The 25,117-nt window shown below is 45.3% G+C and overlaps 1 protein-coding gene across 1 annotated transcript in view; it reads left to right on the top strand.

The window, feature by feature from the left end:
- The window catches only part of PTPRN2 (protein tyrosine phosphatase receptor type N2), a 1,135,353-nt gene that overhangs the window by 1,043,463 nt on the left and 66,773 nt on the right, over positions 1-25,117 (top strand). The window contains exons 15-16 of the mRNA XM_066584551.1: positions 5,989-6,136; positions 7,109-7,182. Coding sequence (XP_066440648.1) covers positions 5,989-6,136; positions 7,109-7,182 — 222 coding nt within the window. The remainder of the gene's footprint in view (positions 1-5,988; positions 6,137-7,108; positions 7,183-25,117) is intronic.

Here is a 25,117-nt window from a genome sequence, read left to right as displayed (position 1 = left end):
TTCAAGGGGTCAATTTTTAATCGATTCCGATAACTCTTTCTAGGGGAGGGATTGTTTTGACATAGTATATATAGAAGATGGGCCAGGGAAAAGTAGCCCAGCACCACACTTTCATGAAAGTTATCAAACAGAAAATCTTTCTTTATGGCCAATAGCAACCTATCACAGTGCAGCTTTCACTTCTTGTGCTGCTTTGGTGAAATGAAAGCTGCGCTACAATTGGTTGCTAGCAGCGACAAAGGTAGATGTTCTTTTAGACAGCTTTCATAAGAGTGTGGTGCTGGGGTACTTTTCCGTGGCCCACATTGCAGCTATATGGATGTATATATTGTAGGCACAGATGAAGGAATCGTTAACATGACTGGTGCATCGTAGTAACTCGATTCACAGCATTGTAGTACGTTGTAGTTATAGCGCATTAAATTCTAGGTAGGCCCATTTATATGGGCATATCCTATTTTAACCCATGATATTCAGACCAATTTCACTGCCTGTGTATGTGTGTATTGCATGCATTTTTGTTGCATAGGTGCGGGTGTTTTTACATCCATGTGCCATCCGTGCGTCGTCGGTTTTTCACGTGTGCAGAAAAAAAAAACGCACACCTGAATAGATCAATTTAATTCAATTAATGGTAAGTGTGCTGTCTGTATTCAGTTCATAAAAATTACGGACAGAGCACCAACAGAGAGCACGCTTCCGTGAATAGGTCCTATATGTTTGCTGTACATGATTCTTACAGTGACCCTCCTGTTTCGGGACAAAATTCTATCCCAGGACAGGAGGGGCATGGCAGTATATTACCCTTCGTTCAGACAGTTCTGGGACTTGTTTTCAGTCATCCAAGATGTCCATGGCAATTTTTAACTACCTAAGGGGCCATTCAGATGGCCAGTTGTCCCGTCCGAGGGCTGTCTGAGTATTTAAGCACTCATTATAGACCACTAGGCTATTCACATGGGTATTTTTCACACATACTGATGGTCTGATGCACACTGTGCACTGCTTACTGACCGGCCAGTGCATCACCTGAGCAACACTGGCCAATCAGAGAACAGGCATAGTGCCCTGGTCGTGTAAGGGTGGCTTCACACAGAATTTTTTGGAAAATGCACTTGCAGTCTTTGATGCACTTTTTTCAGCCAAATCCAAAAGTGGGTCCAGCAGGAAGAAGAAGCAGAAGTTTGAAGAAGTTTGATGCCACCCTTACACTACAGGTGCACAGCCTGGATTAGGTATTCTGAAGATTGTACTGGCCATCTGAGACTGCTGTTAATGGGATCCGCAACTGGTGGATCGGAGGGACGGCAGAGAAGAATTTTGTCCTGAAATCGGAGGCCTGCTTTAATGTATAACAATAATAGCAAAAAAATATTCTTTCAGTTTTTTATGTACCATATTTGTATCTATTCGCACATTTGCATTTATTTGCATTATGACCAGTTTGGTTTTTTGTAGCCAAAACAGTTCAAGATTTTTTTCTATTTCCTGTCATTTGCATTCATTTTTTATAACTCAAAATGCTATGATCTTATAAAGTAATGATTTTAATTCATTATGTTAATTAATGATAATTCATTTATGACTGTAGCATGGAGCTAATGAAAATCTATAAACCTCTGTACGTGGTTGTATACATTACACATGTATTTAAAAACATGAGTCAGGAGGGGTATCATGATTCCTTAAGGAGAGCACCTAGAAGAGGTGTGAGGACACTTATAAGGCCGTGCAAGCTCCTCTGGGAAATATATGCAAATAAGGAAGATGGAACAATACCTCTGCAGCGCCACCTATTGGATGGCAGCATTCCTGCAGATCAATGCCCGACCCTTTATACAGGTCTTTGGAACAATGATTGGGATTTAAAAACCAAGCCAGAATCCATCCACAGACAGCTGTTTCTGGGTTTTTGCCCCGCAGCATGCCCTAGTTCCATCCGTTCTACAGGCGTAATATACCTAAGGATAGGTCATCAATAGTTGCAGCATCTAAAGCCAGAGTGCTTACTGCAAGAAACAATGACAAATACTAAGATAACGAGGACCCTTGACGTGGGTTGCCAGCTTGTGTATTTTGCCCAAAATACTCTATTAACCAATATTTATTGTTATTTTTGCAGTAAGCAGGCTGGTTTTACATGTTGGGGGAGCCCGGCTGTCGGTCTAGTGTGGTTCACTTCACTGAGGTGCAGGGCTGAATCACAAATAGCATCAATAATAGGTTGTAAGCCTGCATGGTGTGCCACACGTATCAGTTGGTCTTTGCATGCCATAGCTATGTGCAAGTAAAATACCAAGCACCCCCACCCCCACCCCAATATATGGTAGGTGTGCAAGTGATTGTTTATCAGTATTTTGCACTTGTGCAATGTTCCTCCATATAGCAATCTGCTGTCTGCATTCTGCGTGGAAGGGGTGCTTTTACCTGACCTTGTTCATTCTTGTATTATTATATTGGTAAATATGGCCACTGGCAGTGATATTTAATTAACCCCTTAACTCCATAGAATGTAAGTTTATGTTCTGGGCGCATGGTACTTAATGGAACAGGTCGTAAACTTATGTCCTGTGGATGGCACAGGCTGAGAAGTGAGCCTGCTCCATCCAGCAGTGGAAGCTGGCTGTGACTGACAGCCAGCCTCCTGCTGCTGCAGCAGGGATCGGTAAGAACACTGATCCCCGCTGTTAACCTCATACATGCCGTGATCAAACTATTGTGGCATGCAAAGGATTCGCGCTCCCTCTGTGACACCATCTGTCCTCCCTTGGGTAATCACGGAGGGCCGATGGACCATGGCAGGCATCCAGGCCTGCATTGGCCTGTAACACTGTTGTAAGTGATAATGCATTGCGATACAGAAGTACTGTAGTGCAATATCATAGTGATTATAGCTTTTAAAATGTAAAAAAAAAAATTAAAAGACTTAAAAAACACAAAGAACATATTAACAGAAAAAAACGTTTTGCGCACTTTTCCCTCTTTGAAAAAAAATGTAATGAAATAAACATATTTAGTATCATCGTATCCATAACGCCCTGTACAGTAAATCGAACACACTATTTATTCTGCACGACAAAAACAGTAAAAAAAAAAAATATTTAAAAAACGGAGCCAAACATGCTTATTTTGTTCATTTTACCTAAAAAAAAATGCAATAAAAGTGATCAAAAAAGCCGTATAGATACAATAAAAAACTGCAGCTCATCGTACAAAAAACAAGCCCTCAAAGAACTCGATGGAAATATAGAAAAGTTATGGGTCTTTCAGTGCAGCCCTGCCAAAAAAAAAATTCCATCAAAAAAAGGTTTTGGTTGTGGGAAAACCTTTAAAAAAAATGACAATTTTGGTATTGTCATAATCTTACCAATCTGCAGAAAAAATATCATGTCTAGAGATGAGCGAGTATACTCGCTAAGGGCAAATGCTGGAGCGAGCATTGCTCTTAGCAAGTACCTGCCCGCTCGAGAGAAAAGGTTCGGGTGCCGGCGCGGGGGAGCGGTGAGTAGCGGCAGTCTGCAGGGGGGAGCGGGAGAGAGAAATCTCCCCTCCATTCCTCCCCGCTCTCCCCCGCAGCTTCCCGCCCACCCTCAACACCCAAACCTTTTGTCTCGAGCGGGCAGGTACTCGCTAAGGGCAATACTCGCTCGAGTAATTGCCCTTAGCCAGTATACTCGCTCATCACTAATCATGTCACTTATGCTGTATGGTCAACGCTCTTAAAAAAAAAAAAAAACAATAACAGAATTGATGTTTTATCTCTCCCTGCCCTCTGAAAAAAATGTATAGAATTTTTTACAATATGTATCCAAAGAAAAGTGCTAATAGAACGTACGGTTCAGCACGAGAACATCAAGCCCTCATACGGCTGGGTCGACGGAAAAGTTACGGCTTTTAAAAAAGGCCCCAAAAATCCTTCTGTCCTTATGGCCAAAATAAGCCATTTAAGGGGTTAAAAAACTGTCAAAAATAGTTTCACAGTAACGGCCTGTAGGACCAGTTTCCATGCAGCCATGTGGGTGACACCCGGTCGAATCTGTCTCAGATGCTATTTGTGACTGCGTCCTCCAGACAGCGCCGACTCTTGTCACAGTCATCAGTATTCCGCTTGTCTAAGAACTTAATTGAAACGTAATTAAAATCAGTCGTGTAAGTGGCGTTGGAGGGCACTATGAATGTATTTACCAATCAAATATTCTAATTAGGTATTCCTTCTTTCAGTTAATAGAAAGGACACAGTACTCAACTTCCACCAGGGCTGCGTCATGCTGGGAACGCAAATTATCCAACAGCAGGTTCCATGAAGAGATACAAAAGATGCCAACTGGCATTTACCCCTGATTACAATATATCATGCCCCCTAGGCATTTTTGGAGTATTTTGCGACTGATAGCATGTTCTTCCATTTTTAGGCAGAGCTAGAAATGTAGAATTTCACGTAATTAACTACAACTTATGTTGCAAATCATTCTATTAGAATGTAGAGATGTAGCAAACCTTAACACTTACCGCGTTGTAACTACAGTTTACTGCACTGCTGTAAATCAAGTTATCACAACGCGATAGTCATGTTAATGATCACTACATCTGTACATTGTCACAAACGTCTTTATTGGCATTTTGGAAATTGGAAGAAAGCATCAGGACTAATAATTTAGAGAATTTTATAAATATGTGGTTGGTGGTCTATAGATCCAGTGTTGGACGGGGGTGCCCAGAGCCCAGCAGTGTGATTTATTCCGGAGGCCCACTGTGAAGCTAGATTACCTGATCCCTGTTCAACAAATTCCTTGCATTCTCCATGTACTGCAATAGAAAGTCCTGTTTTTACTGAGGTGTATGCAGAATGTAGTGGGCTGGAATTGGTAGACTCCCATTACCCAATATGTGCGGATGCGGTGCACAGCTGGTGTGGCTGGGGACACCCTGGCTCAGGGTCCACCAGGGGGATTCACCTATTCCCCTGTGGCTATTCCGAGCCTGACTATATCTTCAATGCAAAGCAGTCCTTGTCCATTCTCTCAGACACTTTCCTTGGGATGCAATCGTACATGCCGCTTTTGTTGCAGTTTTTAATACAGGTGGAAGTCGATCCTACAGGAGGGAAAAGTAGTAGGGGACGTTTAATGGCTGTCAGTATGTACAGAACAGGAAGCTGACAGCTTCATAGACATTAGAGCTGTCTGGGATGGTATTGCATTGAAATTCAATGGGAGCTGTGCCTGCAGTACCATCCCAGGCCACTACAATGTGTATGGAGCTAACTACATCCTACTCTGTACATACTAACAGTCACCCAGAGAACAGCTGATTGGTCAATGTCCTAATTGTAATTTTACAGTAATTCTATTAAGCCACATCACAGGCATGGCTTAATAGGCAGATTTCCATGGCAGCCCCGGGGACCTTCACCATACCCCAGGATGCCATGGTAACCAAACGGCAGCCTGTGATCTTGTTCAGGTGACAGGGGGGACCCTCTTCCTCTGTTGAGCCTGACAGTGGTATCTACAGGGTTAACTGTCATGAGCAGCATTATCTCAAATTCCAGCGGTTCCGGACAGGTGTCAGCTGGCACAGACAGCAACAGCCACCGTGTATAGAGTGGGCTCATCTCCCGAGCCAGCTGTATAGAATTACACCCAATATATATGTACAGCGCTTGTCAGGAAGTGGTTAAATATGTGGTGGCCAACCCATAGGGATTCTCTGTTTGGTGTTCTTTACATCCCTGTGTTGTACAGCGCCCCCTTAAGGCCCGCACTAGGCATAACACAGTAAATCAGTTTTGTTCACAGTGTTCAATTTAATAAAGCTTGTAATTTCCGTTGACAGAATTGGTATATAATTACGGTATATTCCTATCAGATCTCAATGTAAGAGATCTACTAAAGCGTCTGTGGAAGGCTGGCTCAATGTCTCAAAATTGTATTTTTAAATAAAATTTTAAAAAGTAATAACATTTTCCCGTTTTTGGTTTTCTTCTAGTCTTATATGGAAGATCACTTGAAGAATAAGAATCGTCTGGAAAAAGAGTGGGAGGCTCTATGTGCGTATCAGGCGGACCTCACTGCAACCACCATCGCGCTGAAGGAGGAGAACGCTGCAAAGAACCGATCGCTCTCAGTGGTGGCATGTGGGTGGCATTCTTACATACACTTCTACATGTATTTTTAACCTGAACTAGCCCTCAGCTTGGGATTTTGTCAGTGCAGCCCTTCGTCTTTGGAGATAATGGAGATAAGGCTATAGGGGGTGCAGAGATAACAGTTGCCCCCGGTCCTGGTACCTGAGCAGATTCAAAGGCACTCAGTCACATAAGAAGGCAGAATTATTAAAGGGATTGTCCCACTTCCATTCTCATGATATGTTATCAATGTCTGATCAGCGGGGTCTGGTTCCCATGTTGCCTCCTATCAGCTGATCGCAAGGGCCAGTATTCTGATGCATAGAGCTGCCTTGCTTGCAAAAGTAGACAGCTCCATATTGTGCAATGACCCGGCAAGGCATTACAGGCTGACTTCCTTTATATTTAATATGATGGATCCCACTGGTCAGCTATTGATGACCTATTGCATCCTAAGGATGGGTCATCAAACTTAGACCCCTTTGATAATGATACAACTCTGAAGTAGCTGAAAATAGATATATGGAGAATTAATTAATCTAAATATATATGTTTTTAGAGTGCCTAATATTACCTATATCCACAAGCTAATTCTTTTGTCCAAGAAAATGCCGGGTGTCATGACGGAGACCCAACAGACCCCATTATAGTCGTCACCATTATTTTTGCTGTACACCTTCTATGATGGAACTCAACAAACGGAGTAGCCGCACAAGTGAGAATGAGGCCTGACCTGTTATATCTGTTGCTTGCACTCTAATCCAATTTCCTGGCACATGTACAGCATATAGCATAAAGCCCTCCTAACCAGAATACATATACAGATTGTATAAGTACCTTCCCAAACACTCTACCGGATAGCAAAAGCAATCAAAGATCCTTTCAGTCTAGAGTAAGGATAGTAGTTGAAGGAAATGTGATCAGGATGAATGGACTCTACATGGCATGGATCCAATACTAGTATTCTTCTTGTCCTAACAGATGACCACAACAGAATCATTCTGAAGGGCGAGAACAGCCACGACCACTCTGACTACATCAATGCCAGTCCTATAGTGAGTATTCACCCCTTATTACGCTTCATTAAAAGCCTTGATTACATCCAGAGTGCTGATCAGCAGGTCATCTTGTTGATCGCTTATTGATGGACTTACGAGAGGCATAGCAAGTTGAAAGTACTTCTATTGTGAACTAACAGGCAAGACAGAAAGACTGGGTCATATTTTGAGTCATTTTAAAGGTTTGGATGTTGACTTATAGAATGGTCCGAACAGACAGACTTCTGGAGGAGAGCAATTTTGCATGTTTTTTCCAGAAATCATTACCATAAACAATCCCTACCAAGTGGATCTCTGCATAGAGAATTAGTACCTTCTGTCAGGCTGTTAAAGACAGTTGACCTTACCATCCTGGCATCTGTCAAAGAGCCAATGGGTGAGAAGTATCAATGCACTGAGGCAATTTTATGAAGTCTCTACTTTCGCCAACTCATAAAATGTAGATCGATCGATTCACTAGGTTTATAATCGAAGGAAAAAAGTAACGGTGAACAACACCAGCTACAACCTGGAAATCTAGTCCTCCAAGCTTGTCCACTGCTCAATTCTCTTCTATAAAAAAAAATTGGTACCATGTTAGGTAATAGAACAAAATGTGATTGTTCCTAGTAAGGGAAGCAAAGTAATCTTGCAGATAGGGTATCTTTTAATGGTTAACAAAAATACTGTATATACTCGAGTATTAGCCGACCCGAGTATAAGCCGAGTCAATAAGTTTTACCAAAAAAAAAGGTAAAACTTATTGACTCGACTATAAGCCTAGCTAAACTCGAGTATATACTAGGTAAAGAAAAAATGCAATACTCACCTCCCAGCCGGCGTCTGTGTCTCCGGTGCAATAGTCTCCCCAGCAGTGCGGCAAGCTGCTTGAGACTTCTCCCTGCTGTCATTTCTCTGCTCGGCTTTGAATTCCCCCACCGTCAGTGCTATGTAAGTAAGCGCCGTGATTGGATCGAGCGCCAGCCAATCACAGCCGACACTCAATAAACCAATCACAGCCATTCAGTGATGTCATCCACTGAATGGCTCTGAATGATCGAGCACCGGCTGTGATTGGCTGGCGCTTGATCCAATCACAGCGCTTACTTACACAGCGCTGATGGCAGGGAAATTCAAAGCCGAGCAGGGAGAGGACAGCAGGGAGAATTCTCAAGCAGCTTGCCGCACCGGCTGTGATTGGCTGGCGCTTGATCCAATCACAGCGCTTACTTACACAGCGCTGATGGCAGGGAAATTCAAAGCCGAGCAGGGAGAGGACAGCAGGGAGAATTCTCAAGCAGCTTGCCGCACCGCCGGGGAGACCATCGCGCCGGGGACACAGACTTAGGCTGGAAGGTGAGTATTGCGGGTTTTTTGCTGTTGTTTTTTTTACCTCACTCTAGTATAAGCCGAGGGGGGCTTTTTCAGCATTAAAAAATGTGCCAAAAAACTAGGCTTATACTCAAGTATATACAGTAAATGATTGTTACAGCAAGCGTTTGCCATGTTCATCGATCTCCATGGGTCTCGTAGAAGTGAAAGCAACAGTAGTTGAGCATGTACACCGCCACTCCATTCACATGGGGCATTCGGGATGAGCTGTTCTAGGGATCATTCAAGGTCGGACCCTCAGCAATCAGATATTAACGCTCTATCCTATGGGTAGGACATAAATGTCTGTACTCAGAAAACCCCTTTAATGTATCACTATACGTTACATTTTCTAATATATGATTAATGCATCCCGCTAAGAGGTCCCGCAGCACAAATCAGATAGTATTTCTACATCCAGCCTGTAGAATGGAATAGGTCCTGTAACCAAACAATTTCTCTCAGGATCTGAGTCACCAGATAAACCTCTTGGATCACCCACAGTTTTAATCTCATTGTGCTTTTCTCGATGCCGAAAGCCATAAGTCCTGCTACAGCTGTTACTTTGAAGTCACAAAGAACTTAAGAAAGAAATTTCAGTAGTTTAAGAAAAAGAATTCTGGCATTGTTAAATACAGAAGACCATAGCATTTATATAGAGAATGCAAATGGCGCTACTTCCAAGGTTACCAAACGCACTACATTCTTATGAAATGCTTCACCTCACAAATGGACTTCATTGACTATGTCTAACGTATGACAATGGCATTTAAAAGATTAGTCCATCATGTTGGTCTTAAGTAGAGTAGAGCAAACCAAACCAGTAGAACCCTCTTTGGTATTGAACTTTAATAAAACTTTTAGCAAAGTTCTACCTGAAACAGGATTCTACTGGTTCAGTTCGCTCCACCCTAGTCCTATACACTGGTCCTAACACTAGGAGCCATTAAAGCTTTCCGAGTATTATACAGGGCTTTTTGGCTCTTAGTCAGTGTTAGACACCAGTTTTAGTGGTCTTGGTGAACCTCTGTTTCTGTTCGAATTAATTCAGATCAGACTAAACATTTTGCAAAAGTATGGTGAACTGGCCAAACCGAACTTTTCAAAAGTCCTCTCATCACTAGCCCTAGGGTTCATTCATTTTTAATGCACATAATACGCAGTGAATAGAGCCCATTGATTTCAATGAGCTAGTTCACAGCCTTGTATTTTTCATGTGACCTTTGGTCACTTAAAAAAAACGTCCTATCTCTCCCGAAACCCCCATACACATGTAGGCTTTGTAGTGCATACACTTATCTTGTATGTGGTGAGAGGAGAACTCCTTATCAGATAACTCTGATGGAGGCTTATCTCCCCAAAACAAAAAGATCAGCCAGTTGAAATCTAACCACCAGATCCTTATCTCCTCCGTCATCTGCACCCAGGGAAGAGTCAGGAGGCCACAAAACACATTGGATGATTGGCTGTTCCCTCCAAAATCAGTAGATTCAGTCAATGTATATGGCTGCTGTTACTATAATTTCCCATGAGCCCTTCAAGAAATTTTCTCTCAAGTTACTCCAACTACAGAAACATTGCATGAAGATCCTAATTCAAAAGGTTTTACTCTCTGACCAGCAGTGATAACACACATTACTGTATATCTTTTTGACTTAATGGAGAAGGTCTGTCTACAGCCGTAGTTCCCAACCAGGGTTCTATAGATTCTTTGGGTTTCTTAGAACCTGGTCAGAGGCTCCCCAGAACACAGCGACTGCAAGAGCAGTGACTTTTATGATAGTGATAGCAATTTGATTTTAGCCTATGTAAAAGTGCCAAGCATGGTGGCAAATTTACAAGAAAAGAAAAAACTATTTCTATTGCACAAGTTTCAATATAAGGATATTAAAGACAAGTTAAGACCCCATTAGCTCCAGACACGAGGGTCATAGAGCTTGGCAATATGCCCAAGACTATGTAAAAGTTGCCAAGGCTATGATTCACTTTCTTAAAAGGGCTTTCCGAGCACAAAATAGAAATTCTGAAAATGCTGAAATCTAAGAAGTCCAGTTAAGAAGCAGCAACCTATACCTTTTATCTGCCGCTCCGGACCCTCTACTTTGTCCCGTGCCGCCACCGATCTGCCGCTGTGTTTCCATGCATCACTTCCGTAGTAAGGGCTTAGTCACATGAGCGCATGGGCACCGGTACAGCGGCGCCGATGTGCCCATGTGACTGAGCCCTTACTGCAGGAAGAAGACGGCCGTACTTCAAGACGAACGACTCCCCGCAGCGCTGAAGAAAGAACACATGACCGGCAATGAAGCCAGTCACATGTTCTTTCCTCCGGTGCTGCAGAGAGACGTCCATCCTGAAGTGTGGCCGTCTTCTACCTGCAGTAACACGGGCGCCGATGGGCCTGTGTGACTAAGCCCTAAACACAACAACAGACCATTACCTACAACTCCCAGCATGCATAGAGCTTGTCTCCCAGCCAATGAAAAGTGACACCTATGTATAGATAACACAGGATCTACCATTCACAGTAGGTAACAGTCACAGCTCCCTCCCTCCTTCTTCATCACAGGTTACAGAGCATACCCAGAACAGTCTCCATAGAAGTCTATGGGTCACTTCTTGTCTATTGTGTCTATGACCCATCAAGCTGCTGTAAAGCAAATCTACAAATGCTGTTAACTGTAGTTCAGGCAAGATGGCCCCACCCCCACCTAGTCATGGACAGACAATAGAATTAAATATTCTACAACCAGAAATAAAAACAGATTGGAAAATGTAAAATGTTTCACTATTTGGTTTTAATTAGCAAAAAAAAGGAATTTACAAGTGGAAATTCCTCTAATCTCACATTTTAAGAATTAAAGGCTATGGATACCTTTGAGGAGCAAAAATGCATTATGGGCTGACAATCATTTTTGTAATAGCGTTTGATTAAAAACTTTGCACCGTTCGTCTTTTGCGGTTTGTATACATCACTGCATATATACACTGCAGTCTAAAGCACAGGTGAAGATCTGTCATTAAAGCTGGACTGACGGCTTAGGGTCCTTATACACGGAGCATCAAATCGTTGGAACGAGTGAACGATGATAGAGTCATTAGCTTTAAAATGCCATGAGTTTACACTTACAGAATCATCACTCGGTGGTTGGTCTATCAGGGGACTGTAAAAGGGAATGGGAATGACTGAACAATCGATTTTAACAAGTAATGACTTGCAAATGACGGAACAATTATTCTTATGTCTGCATAAAATGAGCGATGAACAATAAGTGAACCGATTAACTGTTAGGGATCTGTTGTTCTGTATGGGTTTCCAGCAGCACAGCCCCACAGGCAGTGGTTGATTGAGCTAGCTGGGTGTGGATCACCCTGGTCTGCTGCTTATATATACCAGCTCCTCTGCTAGAGACTGCTGGTCTTTCCCCTGTTTGTTCAGTGTGTTTCTGTGTGAACAGTGTCATATTCCTGTCTGTCTGTACAGGGTGCCGGACATGAGGTGTGGACAATCCTGTTCAGGGTGCATGGTGTTCTGTGTTGTATGCAAATCTCTGGTGTATTGGTGTAAGCTGCGTTCCGTACTGCTGTGTTTCGTTTGTCATTTAGGCCTTCGTAGGTCCCTAGGTTCCAGCGTGGGGCCGTCCCTGTCAGGATGATTGCCCCGCATGTAGGCAGGCTTCATGTGGAAGTTGGCTCATTAGAGTAGGGACCTGCAAGACAAAGAGGACCCTTGAAGTGGACTCGCGGGCTTAAGTACCTTGGCCGAAATACAAATTAATACCTCTTACATTCTATAGTTATTCCATCTGGCTATGTCTGCAGGTATCCAGGTGAGTGTTTTAAGTGTTTGTTAGTCATGATTTATGTCTGTTTCTTAGTTATGTCTGCTGTTTCCGAGTTCCGCCGGAGTTTCGCCATTCCATGAGTATGGAAGACGTAAGATGATCATGCAGCATTCAATCGTTGGCCATGTTTACATTGAATGTTCAACGTTCAGTTTTACGTGATCCAACTATTTTTTGAATGAATTTCTCCGTGTAAAAGGGTCCTTAGTTTTCAACACTTATCTGTGAAGATGAACTTTGTTGGGGGTCATAAATTAGCTGAAAATAAGAGAGCAGAAGGAAACAAAGCCATCAGTCCAGCCTCTCTGACGGATCTCCTTCTGAGACTCAGTCTGCAGTGTCTACATGCAGTGATGTGTAGCAGCTGCAGAAGACAAGCGCTGCAAAAATTTTAATCAAATCTTATCGTAGAAACAATTGACGGCCCAAATTAAGGGGAAACAAAATTGCACACACCCTCCCCAAGGTCTCCATAGCCTTTAAATTATGTGAGGTGTCCAATTGAAGAAGTCCCCTTTATTATTTCTTGTCTTACTGAAAGAATGAAGGATGGAATGGTTCCTGCTTTCATTTACCCTGCGTAGTGTCAAAGCAACTCTATTTGTTTCAATTTTTGCTTTTTTTTTTGTGGCTGCTTATCTTAATTTGTGGGAAGACATTTTAATTGCAGATTTGCCTCCGCAATTTAATGTCACATTTCCAGGTATTCACAGTGAGCTGATGTAAATGGGAAGTTCTTGCTATTAGAGTCGTGACATTATAGTGTTATATGGCACTCCAGTAACTGTGAGCGGTGTAATAGATGATCTGCAGACGTTCTCTTTCTACTATAATAGTCCTGCGCGGATGACATTTATTTGCGTGTTCATCAAACCACTTAGCGGATTGAACTACAGCTCCTATTGCAGTCGCTTCTACATAAAGAACTATTGATGAGCTTGTTATTGACTGATCATTGATTCCCAGATGGATTTATCTTGTCTATGCATCTAGGAAACCACTCGAGTCACATAGTTACCTCTGATTTATGGCCCTCGCCGTGTTTATCGTGGCTGTGATCTCTTCATAAATGGATCTTATAATAGAGTTTGCACATTATTATAGACTTTTCAGTATTACTTTTATACCTCCGTATCTCTGCATATAGTTAGGTTTTAACTAGATTGCTATCGATTTGCATTGCAAAGTAATGACTAGGCTAATGCTACTTCTGCCAGATAATAAGGTACAACTAGTGCTCTCTAATATGCAACGCAAAACAGTAGAACCCTGTTTCGGGTTGCAAAAATCTTGGTTCGGCATGAACCAGAACCTCAACCGATTTATCTCAGCCAAATGCACTGCAAGAAGAAGAATAGGAAGCCAAAGACAAAGAGAAGACAAAGAGAAAGAGGGGCAGGAGAAAGAGGAGGCAGGAGAAAGAAGAGCAGGAGAAAGAGGCGGCAGGAAAAAGAGGGGCAGGAGAAAGAGGAGGCAGGAGAAAGAGGAGGCAGGAGGAAGAGGGACAGGAGAAAGAGGAGGCAGGAGCAAGAGGAGGCAGGAGAAAGAGGAGGCAGGAGAAAGAGGAGGCAGGAGAAAGAGGAGGCAGGAGAAAGAGGAGGCATGAGAAAGAGGGGCAGGAGAAAGAGGGGCAGGAGAAAGAGAAGGCAGGAGAAAGAGGAGGCAGGAGAAAGAAGAGCAGGAAAAAGAGGGGGCAGGAGAAAGAGGAGGCAGGAGAAAGAGGAGGCAGGAGAAAGAGGAGGCAGGAGAAAAAGGCGGCAGGAGAAAGAGGCGGCAGGAGAAAGAGGAGGCAGGAGAAAGAGGAGGCAGGAGAAAGAGGAGGCAGGAGAAAGAGGAGGCAGGAGAAAGAAGAGGCAGGAGAAAGAGGAGGCAGGAGAAAGAAGAGGCAGGAGAAAGAGGAGGCAGGAGAAAGAGGAGGCAGGAGAAAGAAGAGGCAGGAGAAAGAGGAGGCAGGAGAAAGAAGAGCAGGAGAAAGAGGCGGCAGGAAAAAGAGGGGCAGGAAAAAGAGGTGGCAGGAGAAAGAGGAGGCAGGAGGAAGAGGGGCAGGAGAAAGAGGAGGCAGGAGAAAGAGGGGCAGGAGAAAGAGGAGGCAGGAGAAAGAGGAGGCAGGAGAAAGAGGGGCAGGAGAAAGAGGGGCAGGAGAAAGAGGAGGCAGGAGAAAGAGGAGGCAGGAGAAAGAGGGACAGGAGCAAGAGGAGGCAGGAGCAAGAGGAGGCAGGAGAAAGAGGGGCAGGCGAAAGAGGGGCAGAAGAAAGAGGAGGCAGGAGAAAGAGGGGCAGGAGAAAGAGGAGGCAGGAAAAAGAGGGGCAGGAGAAAGAGGAGGCAGGAGAAAGGGGGGCAGGAGAAAGAGGAGGCATGAAAAAGAGGGGCAGGAGAAAGAGGGGCAGGAGAAAGAGAGGCAGGAGAAAGAGGCAGGAGAAAGAGGGGCAGGAGAAAGAGGGGCAGGAGAAAGAGGGGCAGGAGAAAGCGGAAGAAGAAAATTACCTCCTCTTCCTCCTCTTTCTCTTCTTCCTTTTCCTCCTCTTTCTGTTCCTCCTTTTCTTCCTCTTTCTCTTCTTCCTTTTCCTCCTCTTTCTCTTCCTCCTTTTCTTCCTCTTCTTCCTCTCCCTCCTATTCTCCCTCCTTCTCTTCTTGTTCTTCTTCTTTTTTATACAGGGCTTTTATACACCAGTTTTAATGATATTGGTGAAGTTCAGGTTCAGTTCGAACTAATTCAGACTGAAATAAACCTTTTGCCGAAATTTGACAAACCCTGCTAAACTGAACTGTTCAAAAGTTCACTCATCACTAATCACCAGGGTTGTAACTATAGAAGGCACAGAGGTTCCAGTTTTGCCCAGTGCCTAAGGAGCCCAACAAGTTCCTATGTGTTATAAAAGAACATCATCCCTATAAAGGGCACTTTGATTGGCAGCTCTGTTACAGATTTTGCATCAGGCCCGAGATCTTAAAGTTACGCTAAATGCCACATCCCATGAGAATCCATAAAGACTTACAATGTGGGGGGGGGGGGGGGGGGGTACTGCTCAAATGGTAGGAAAGGTTATCAAAATATATAATACACACATAATCAAAAAGTAACCTATTGTATGAATCAAAAGAGGCATTTATCATCACAACAATTTTTGTAACACTTTTGTCCCCTTCTCTAGTTTAAAATGCAACAAATTTATCAAATGTTGGACAATGTTGATAAATTTTGACTTATCTTTGAATATATCTAGACATGTGGAGTCACTGTGTACACGACCCGGTTACTGGAGTGAGATTTTGATAAATATTTGTAATTTGTAACTTATTAAAAAGTCGCAAGTCATAAATGTATCTAAATTCTAGAAGGCCACGCCTACCTTTCTAGACACCTCTGACACCTAAGAGGTGTAGCAACTGCTCTTTCTGACGCAAATTAATAGTGAATCTGTCTAAATTGATTTTCACCCAAGCACCAATAACAAACATGACCCAAGTTTTTATGTTGAACATATTTTTTATGAATTTTTGGTGATATTATTTTTAATTGTTCATGTTACAATCTATATCCAAAAAATCCTGAAATCCTGCAGTTCTCACGCTGACCACTAAGCCTAATAATTGTCTGACACTTCCCGTTCTGTAGAGAAAACTTTGGAGCCCTCATCTCATTATCATCACAAGCAGAATAACAAGGAAAGATAACCCCTATATATAGAGAGCACACAGGATCCAGCATTCACAATAGATGTCAGAGTTCACCTCCTCCCCCTTCCTGCATAGGTCAAAGAGCATGCCCACAATACTCTCCTATAGAATTCAATAGGCCGACTCCTGTCCATTTTCTCCTATAGCTCATGAGGCTGCCGTAAAGCATACCACTAAACTCTGTTAACTGCAGCTCCAGCAAGATAGCCGCTCCTATAGACTTGTACTTTCTGATTGTATATTTTTTATTCTATTATAATAGAATACAAAATATACAATCAGAAAATAAAAACAAATTAGGAAATTGAAAATGTTTCACTATCTGTTTTCATTAGTAAAGAACAATCTAGGTGATACATTCCCTTTAACATCAGTTTCGTAAGGGACTACTTAATGGCCTTATCTCCTTACTTGTGCTAGGAGAATGAAAATTGGATAGGGCCAAGAATCTTGACTCCTTGTGTGTTTACACTGCTGCTAGGTTCATTCTTTGTGTGAAAACATATCTGTCAGGTCACAGGTCTCCTACCTGAGTGCAGAATATGATAAAGGAGGAAAGTCTGAGCATATATAGGTTCCTATAGCTGTTGACATATATAGGTTCCTATAGCTGTTGACATACTTCCAGGAGTCATAGAGAAAGCCTGTGAGTCCTACTTTCCCCACCCACACACTGATGATTGACAGTTCTTCCTGTATAAGTTTGTATCTGGGAACACCTAAAAAGAAGGGTTCATCGATTCATGCTACTTAGACTAAATTCTGACCCACCCATAAGCACGGTGCAACAGAAATCTGAATTTATCCAACCAAATGATGTTTCTCCAATTTCTTTACTCTTTTGCCCACTGGCCTCTTGTCTTTCTAGTTCTCTTAGACACAATGCTGAAACTGGTTGCCTGCTATCATATAGTACTTTTAGATAATATTTTTCTGGTCATGACAATTTGTTCTACCTCATGAAACATGAAGTCCTTCTGGAACATATTTCCTGCTTTAGACCATACTGGAGAATAGGTATTCCACATCTACACTATCCTATCAAAAGCAATCGGACACCTGAGCAAGAATTAAAAGTAGTATTAATTTCCATATGTTGATATTTAGTGGGGCTCCTTTGGGCCTAATGACATTTCCTAACCTGACGTTCCAGTTCATCACAAAGATGTTCAGTAGGATGCAGGTTTTGCAGCGCGTGTTGGATTTGTGACGAGGCGTGTTGTGGCCGACTCTTCCCAGAGTATTCCCCGGTAGAATGTCAGGGTTCACCGCTGTGTTCATGGTTCTTGTCACTACAACCAATGGACTAAGACCATGCCAGGTAAACCATCCTCAGTCCATACCGAAACCTCTACCGTACTTAACTGTTGGTGCAACACACTAAGGCAAAAGGCCTTCATCCTCCACACCCCGGTACATCCATGTGATCTGAAGAGGGAGTAGCGGGATTCATCACTCCATAGAACAATCTTCCATTGCTCAACTGTCCAACAATGACACTCCTTACACCATTGTAGATGGGCTGATGCAGTGCGTTTCGTGATGGACGGCTTGTGTGCAGCGGCATAATCTGTATACCCAATAGTGGGCAGTTCCTGTTATGAACTAAAGCTGACATCTTCAATCCCACATGGCATGGTTTAGGACACGATTAGAGATGAGCGAACGTACTCGTCCGAGCTTGATACTCGTTCGAGTATTAGCGTGTTCGAGATGCTCGTTACTAGAGGCGAGCACCACGCAATGTTCGAGTTACTTTCACTTTCATCTCTGAGACGTTAGCGCGCTTTTCTGGCCAATAGAAAGACAGGGAAGGCATTACAACTTCCCCCTGCGACGTTCAAGCCCTATACCACCCCCCTGCAGTGAGTGGCTGGCGAGATCAGGTGTCACCCGAGTATAAAAATCGGCCCCTCCCGCGGCTCGCCACAGATGCATTCTGACAGAGATCAAGGACAGTGCTGCTGGTGCCGGAGCTGCTATAGGGAGAGCGTTAGGAGTTATTTTAGGCTTCAAGAACCCCAACGGTCCTTCTTAGGGCCACATCTGACCGTGTGCAGTATTGTTGAGGCTGCTTTTAGCAGTGTTGCACCATTTTTTTTTTTGTATATCGGCCGTGCAGAGCATTGTGTCCGCAGTCTGCAGTCATTGTACAGAGTATAGGGGCAGTACTGGTGAGGCAGGGAAAGAGATATTCAGGCGATATACGCAGTGGGCTTTTTCCAAAAATTGGGTAAAAATACTATTTTTGGGCTGCCTGTGACCGTCTTCAGTTTACTGCGTGTCTGCTGGGGGTAGTAGTCCTAATTAATACGCAGCTAAGCGTTACAGCAGGCTTGCGCATAATTGTTTCCTGGCTCTGCTGTGCCCGTTACATGAACGCCATCATCCTGCCAGAGGGAAACAGTATACATAATATTATATGCTGCCTACAGTATCTATCTGCTGGGGGTTGTAGTCCTAATTAATACGCAGCTAAGCGTTACAGCAGGCTTGCGCAAAACTGTTTCCTGGATCTGCTGTCTCTGTTACATCAGCGCTGTCATCACGCCAGAGGGAAACAGTATACATAATATTATACGCTGCCTGCAGTATCTATCTGCTGGGGGTTGTAGTCCTAATTAATACACAGCTAAGCGTTACAGCAGGCTTGCGCAAAATTGTTTCCTGGATCTGTGGTCTCTGTTACATGATCGCCGTCATCCCGCCAGAGGGAAACAGTATACATAATATTATATGCTGCCTACAGTATCTGTCTGCTGTATCAGCTCAGCATTTTAAAAAAATAGAAGCAAAATACTTAAGGCCTACTACTGGCCTTTGGCCACTTGACTGCTTCTGCGCTGTGAATTCCACTAGCTAAGTCATACGCACCTACGTCTCACTACAGGCGTGCGCAAAATTGTTTCCTGGCTCTGCTGTGCGTTCCGTAAGGGAAGTCAGCCTCCAACCACAGGCCAATAAGCGGCACATTTAATTACAGCGTTCTGTTTCTGCACTACTGGTAATACAGCATGCTGAGGGGTAGGGGTAGGCCTAGAGGACGTGGACGCGGGCAAGGACGCGGAGGCCCAAGTCAGGGTGTGGGCACAGGCCGAGCTCCTGATCCAGGTGTATCGCAGCCGACTGCTGCCGGATTAGGAGAGAGGCACGTTTCTGGCGTTCCCACATTCATCTCACAATTAATGGGTCCACGCGGTAGACCTTTATTAGAAAATGAGCAGTGTGAGCAGGTCCTGTCGTGGATGGCAGAAAGTGCATCCAGCAATCTATCGACCACCCAGAGTTCTGCGCCGTAAACTGCTGCAACTCTGAATCCTCTGTCTGCTGCTCCTCCTTCCTCCCAGCCTCCTCACTCCATTACAATGACACATTCTGAGGAGCAAGCAGACTCCCAGGAACTGTTCCCGGGCTTCTGCCCAGAATGGCCAGCAATGGTTCCTCTCCCACCGGAGGAGTTTGTCGTGACCGATGCCCAACCATTGGAAAGTTCCCGGGGTCCGGGGGATGAGGCTGGGGACTTCCGGCAACTGTCTCAAGAGCTTTCAGTGGGTGAGGAGGACGATGACGATGAGATACAGTTGTCTATCACTCAGGTAGTAGTAATTGGAGTAAGTCCAATGGAGGAGCACACAGAGGATTCGGAGGAAGAGCAGCAGGACGATGGGGTGACTGACCCCACCTGGTTTGCTACGCCTACTGAGGACAGGTCTTCAGATAGGGAGGCAAGTGCAGCAGCAGGGCAGGTTGGAAGAGGCAGTGTGGTGGCCAGGGGTAGAGGCAGGGCCAGACCGAATAATCCACCAACTGTTTCCCAAAGCGCCCCCTCACGCCATGCCACCCTGCAGAGGCCGAGGTGCTCAAAGGTCTGGCAGTTTTTCACTGAGAGCGCAGACGACCGACGAACACTGGTGTGCAACCTTTGTCGCGCCAAGATCAGCTGGGGAGCCACCACCAGCATGCGCAGGCATATGATGGCCAAGCACCCCACAAGGTGGGACGAAGGCCGTTCACCGCCTCCGGTTTGCACCGCTGCCTCTCCCCCTGTGCCCCAACCTGCCACTGAGATCCAACCCCCCTCTGAGGACACAGGAACTACCATCTCCTGGCCTGCACCCACACCCTCACCTCCGCTGTGCTCGGCTCCATCCACCAATGTCTCTCAGCGCACCGTCCAGCCGTCGCTAGCGCAAGTGTTGGAGCGCAAGCGCAAGTACGCCACCACGCACCCACACGCTCAAGCGTTAACCGTCCACACAGCCAAATTTATCAGCCTGGAGATGCTGCCGTATAGGGTTGTGGAAACAGAGGCTTTCAAAGGTATGATGGCGGCGGCGGCCCCGCGCTACTCAGTTCCCAGTCGCCACTACTTTTCCCGATGTGCCGTCCCAGGCCTGCACGACCACGTCTCCCGCAACATTGTACGCGCCCTCACCAACGCGGTTACTGCCAAGGTCCACTTAACAACGGACACGTGGACAAGCACAGGCGGGCAGGGCCACTATATCTCCCTGACGGCACATTGGGTGAATTTAGTGGAGGCTGGGACAGAGTCAGAGCCTGGGACCGCTCACATCCTACCCACCCCCAGAATTGCGGGCCCCAGCTCGGTGGTGGTATCTGCGGCGGTGTATGCTTCCTCGACTAAACCACCCTCCTCCTCCTCCTACGCAACCTCTGTCTCGCAATCAAGATGTGTCAGCAGCAGCACGTCGCCAGCAGTCGGTGTCGCGCGGCACGGCAGCACAGCGGGGGGCAAGCGTCATCAGGCCGTGCTGAAACTACTCAGCTTAGGAGAGAAGAGGCACACGGCCCACGAACTGCTGCAGACCGACCGCTGGCTTGCGCCGCTGAGCCTCCAACCGGGCATGGTCGTGTGTGACAATGGCCGTAACCTGGTGGCGGCTCTATTGTTTACCTGCTTCTCAAAGTTCTCTGGGTCACGGCCATGCATTTATCCTACCTGCAAGGCCTGTTTTTGGCTAGAGCTCTGCTGCCAAGCTGGTTGAGGTTCTGTCCGGGGACCAGAGGGGGGGTTTATAATACCTACCTTCAGTCCTCTGCACCGTTGTCCTTTGGATTCCTTGGCTCCAGGCGCTGTTTACCCAGATGGACGCATTGACCTTCGGACTACTTAATTCATCCTGCGTATTACTAGTGGTTTAAACTGCCAATACACTGCACCTGCTCTCTGATTGGTCAGCGCAGCTCACATGATATGCGCTAGTCAGTTAGGGAGCAGCGGGAAGTGCTTCGGACTACCCCGTGCACAGTGTGAATAAGGCATTTAGCAGTTTAGGGCAGCCACCTTGCAAATCTAAAAACGGGACATATGAACCAAGAGACAACGGCACAAAGGATGGACAGCAGGTAGTATAACATCCTCCCTCTGGTTCCTGGACAGAATTTTGTCCCTGTACAGGAGGGTTGCTTTAACCCTTTCCCATCCAATTTGTATCCTGGTTTTCCTAGGGGGCTTACTCGTTTTCTGCCGTTACACAACAGCACTATCTGCTGGCTAAAGCCAGTACTGCATGAGGTGAGACGTTGGATAGACTCCGACAGCAGAAAGGCTGGCAATATACAGTAAGAGAACCCCGACAGATGTCTTTCAACATCGGAGCTGTACAGCCTTAAATCATAATGTCCTTAGACGTCAGACAGTGGATTGGAAAGGGTTTTGTCCTAAAAAAATTCTACACTTACCTATTCCTGCCCAGGCAATCTACTTCCCGCATCCTCTACTCACCGATCTTCTCCTGGCTCCTGCAGTCCCCGGGTCACCTCACCGCAAGCCTGCCAGATCCTTTTCTTCCTGTTATGCAGCTGCTTTCTTCTTCCTGCAGGTCAGTGTAAGCTACGTCACTCATGATGTAGCATTTACAGCCTAGCAGGGAGCGCCATTAGCTATGCCAGGCTCATGCCGAGACGGCACATGCGCGCTGTCTTGCAGCATCAGTATAGGAACTCTCGCGGTGAGACGGCACACATGTGCAGTCTGCGCATTAGCCCGGAATAGCATTCGGCGCTCCCTGCCATAACATAGCATACATTGCCCTGCATGAAGGAGAATGCCGGCAATGTCCGTAACGTCAACAGAAGAAGAAGAATTCAGCCGGCTGGAGGTGACGTGACCTGGGGGACTGCCAGAGCCAGGAGTAGATCACCAGGGAGCAGGTGCGGTAAGTAGACTGCCTGGAGAGGAATAGGTAAGTATTTTTTGTTTGTTTTTAATGATAGAACCCCTTTAATAACTCTCTTACAGTACAATAATTGTGAGCATGCCCTACTGTGCACCAACCAGTGTCTCCGGACCAACATGTCGTTCTCAGGCCGCTTGCATGTTTGGCCCAACTGCTGGCAGCTGCAGATATTATCATTCGCTAGCGGCATGTAGTAGCGGTGCTAGAACTTGGTAGAAGGGTCATAACTAGAGATGAGCGAGCACCAAAATGCTCTAGTGCTCGTTACTCGAGTCGAACTTTCAATGATGCTCGAGAGTTCGTTTCGAGTAACGAACCCCATTGAAGGGGCGACTGGAGCATTTTTGTATATGACTGGTGCTCCGCTAAGGTTTTCATTTGTGAAAATCTTAGCAAATCACAAAAGTCATGTAAAAAACACAGAAATGGGTAGGGCAGGTGAGGAGCAACATGCAGGACTGCATTTCGGGCTCCAAGGTCTCACTAGTAAGCCAAAATAGTGGCAAGAGTGAGACCCCCCCCCCCCCCCCCCCCGCACTGTCAGCATAAAGATCGTTCTCCTCTGCCACAGCTGTAACAGCTGTGGCAGAGAAGAATGATGTTAGCCCATTGAATTCAATGGAGCCGGCAATACAGCCAGCTGTATTGAAAGCAATGGGCTGCTGGCGAGCGCAGGATGAATTTTCGGGAAGGGCTTAAAAATATAAGCCCTTACCTGAAAATCATCCTAAAATGTGTAAAAAAAAAAAATTATCTCAGCATTAAGATCGTTCTCCTCTGCCACAGCTGTAACAGCTGTGGCAGAGAAGAACTATGTTAGCCCATTAAATTCAATGGAGCCGGCAATACAGCCGGCTCCATTGAAAGCAATGGGCTGCCGGTGAGCGCGGGTTAAATTTTCGGGAAGGGCTTAAAAATATAAGACCTTACCTGAAAAAGAAAGATTTTAGTGAAAAAAAGAATAAAAATGCAGGCATTCTCTTCAATGGAGCCGCTGATGTTGCCGGCGACTCCATTGAAGACAATGGTCCGCTGGCACACCTGAATTCTCTTCCAGGGAAGGGCTTTACATATAAGCCATTCCCTGGAAATGAATTAAAAGTGATTTAAAAAACAAAAAAAATAGATACTCCCCTCCCTTCAGCTGCTGGGGCACAGCCGCGTCTTCTCCTGCTGTCCCCTGCACTCTGGTGCTGAACTGCTGTCATTCAGCTGAGAGCTGCGCTGAGCCAATCAGAGGCAGCATTCACTCACCCATTCATGAATTCATGAATGGGTGTGAGTGAGATCTGCCTCTGATTGGTCAGGCTGTGACCAATCAGAGGCAGCTCATTCAGCAGGCGGGTATTTTAAATCCCCGGCTGCTGAATACTACTCACAGCTGTTCAGAGCAGTTCTGGAGAACTGCCAGCTGGCCGCAGCTGAACTCCGTCTGCCGGGACCAGGTGAGTATATATATATTTTTTATTTTTACACATTTCTGGATGAATTGCAGGGAAGGGCTTATATATTTAAGCCCTTCCCGAAAATTCATTGTGCAATCGCCGGCAGCCCATTGCTTTCAATGGAGCTGGCTGTATTGCCGACTCCATTGAATTCAATGGGCTAACATCGTTCTGCCGGGACAAGGTGAGTATATTTTTTTTTTTACTTTTTACACATTTTAGGATGATTTTCAGGTAAGGGCTTATATTTTTAAGCCCTTCCCGAAAATTCATCCCGCGCTAGCCGGCAGCCCATTGCTTTCAATGGAGCCGGCTGTATTGCCGGCTCCATTGAATTCAATGGTCAGTGCTCGTTTAATCGAGAGGAGCACCGCGTGGTGCTCGTCTCGAGTAATGAGCATCTCGAGCACCCTAATATTCGAACGAGCATCAAGCTCAGATGAGTATGCTCGCTCATCTCTAGTCATAACAATATCACCGGCAGTTTATCGCATGGTCATAAATGAAAACGGGTTTTGCCTCTTAATATTCATTGTAGCTTTACACCATCTGTTGAATATTAAAGTGGCTTGCAACCTACAAACGGAAGAGCAATTGGCACCTTCTTGTACGGCTTGTCTGTGTTTTAGGCCATCACTGTTTATAGTCATGACTTAGAAAGAACATTCGTGACAGATAGCATGCATTAGAGATGAGCGAGTATACTCGCTAAGGCACATTACTCGAGCGAGTAGTGCCTTAGCCGAGTATCTCCCCGCTTGTCTCTAAAGATTCGGGGGCCGGCGGGGGCGGGGAGCGACGGGGAAGAGCGGGGAGGAACGGGGGGGAGATCTCACTCTCCCTCTCTCCCCCCCTGATCCCCGCCGCAACTCACCTGTTACCTGCGCCGGTCCCTGAATCTTTAGAGACGAGCGGGGAGATACTCGGCTAAGGCACCATTTGCTCGAGTAATGTGCCTTAGCGAGTATACTCGCTCATCTCTAGCATGCATCAATACAATTATATCTACGGGGTTGTCTGTCCACTTACATTTTTTTTTATTAAATGTTCAGAATACTTTAAAATAATAAATTGTAGTAAAGTCCTTCCTCCACCTCTGCCGTTCTAATGCTTGTTTCAAAACTTCCTAATCCCTGTTGACATGGACATGTGACCACTGCAGCCAATCAGTGGCCATAGCAGGTCATTGCCAAGGTCAGTGATTGGTTGCAGCCGTCAAATATTCGTGTCAACGGGTACCAGGAAGTACAGAGACCAGTGGGAGACCGAAGGAAGTATCAGATGAGGAGCGGCGGGGGATCGGTAAGGGGAGGATTAATTCTGGTATTATTTCAGGTATTCTCAGTGTTTAGTTTTATTTTTCATTTTAAGTGCCTGGACAACCCTTTCAAAGGGCTTATAGAAGGCTTGA

Source organism: Eleutherodactylus coqui, chromosome 12, assembly GCF_035609145.1.
Source record: "Eleutherodactylus coqui strain aEleCoq1 chromosome 12, aEleCoq1.hap1, whole genome shotgun sequence".
Classification (NCBI taxonomy): Eukaryota; Metazoa; Chordata; class Amphibia; order Anura; family Eleutherodactylidae; genus Eleutherodactylus; species Eleutherodactylus coqui.
This window is presented reverse-complemented; position numbering and strand designations above follow the sequence as displayed.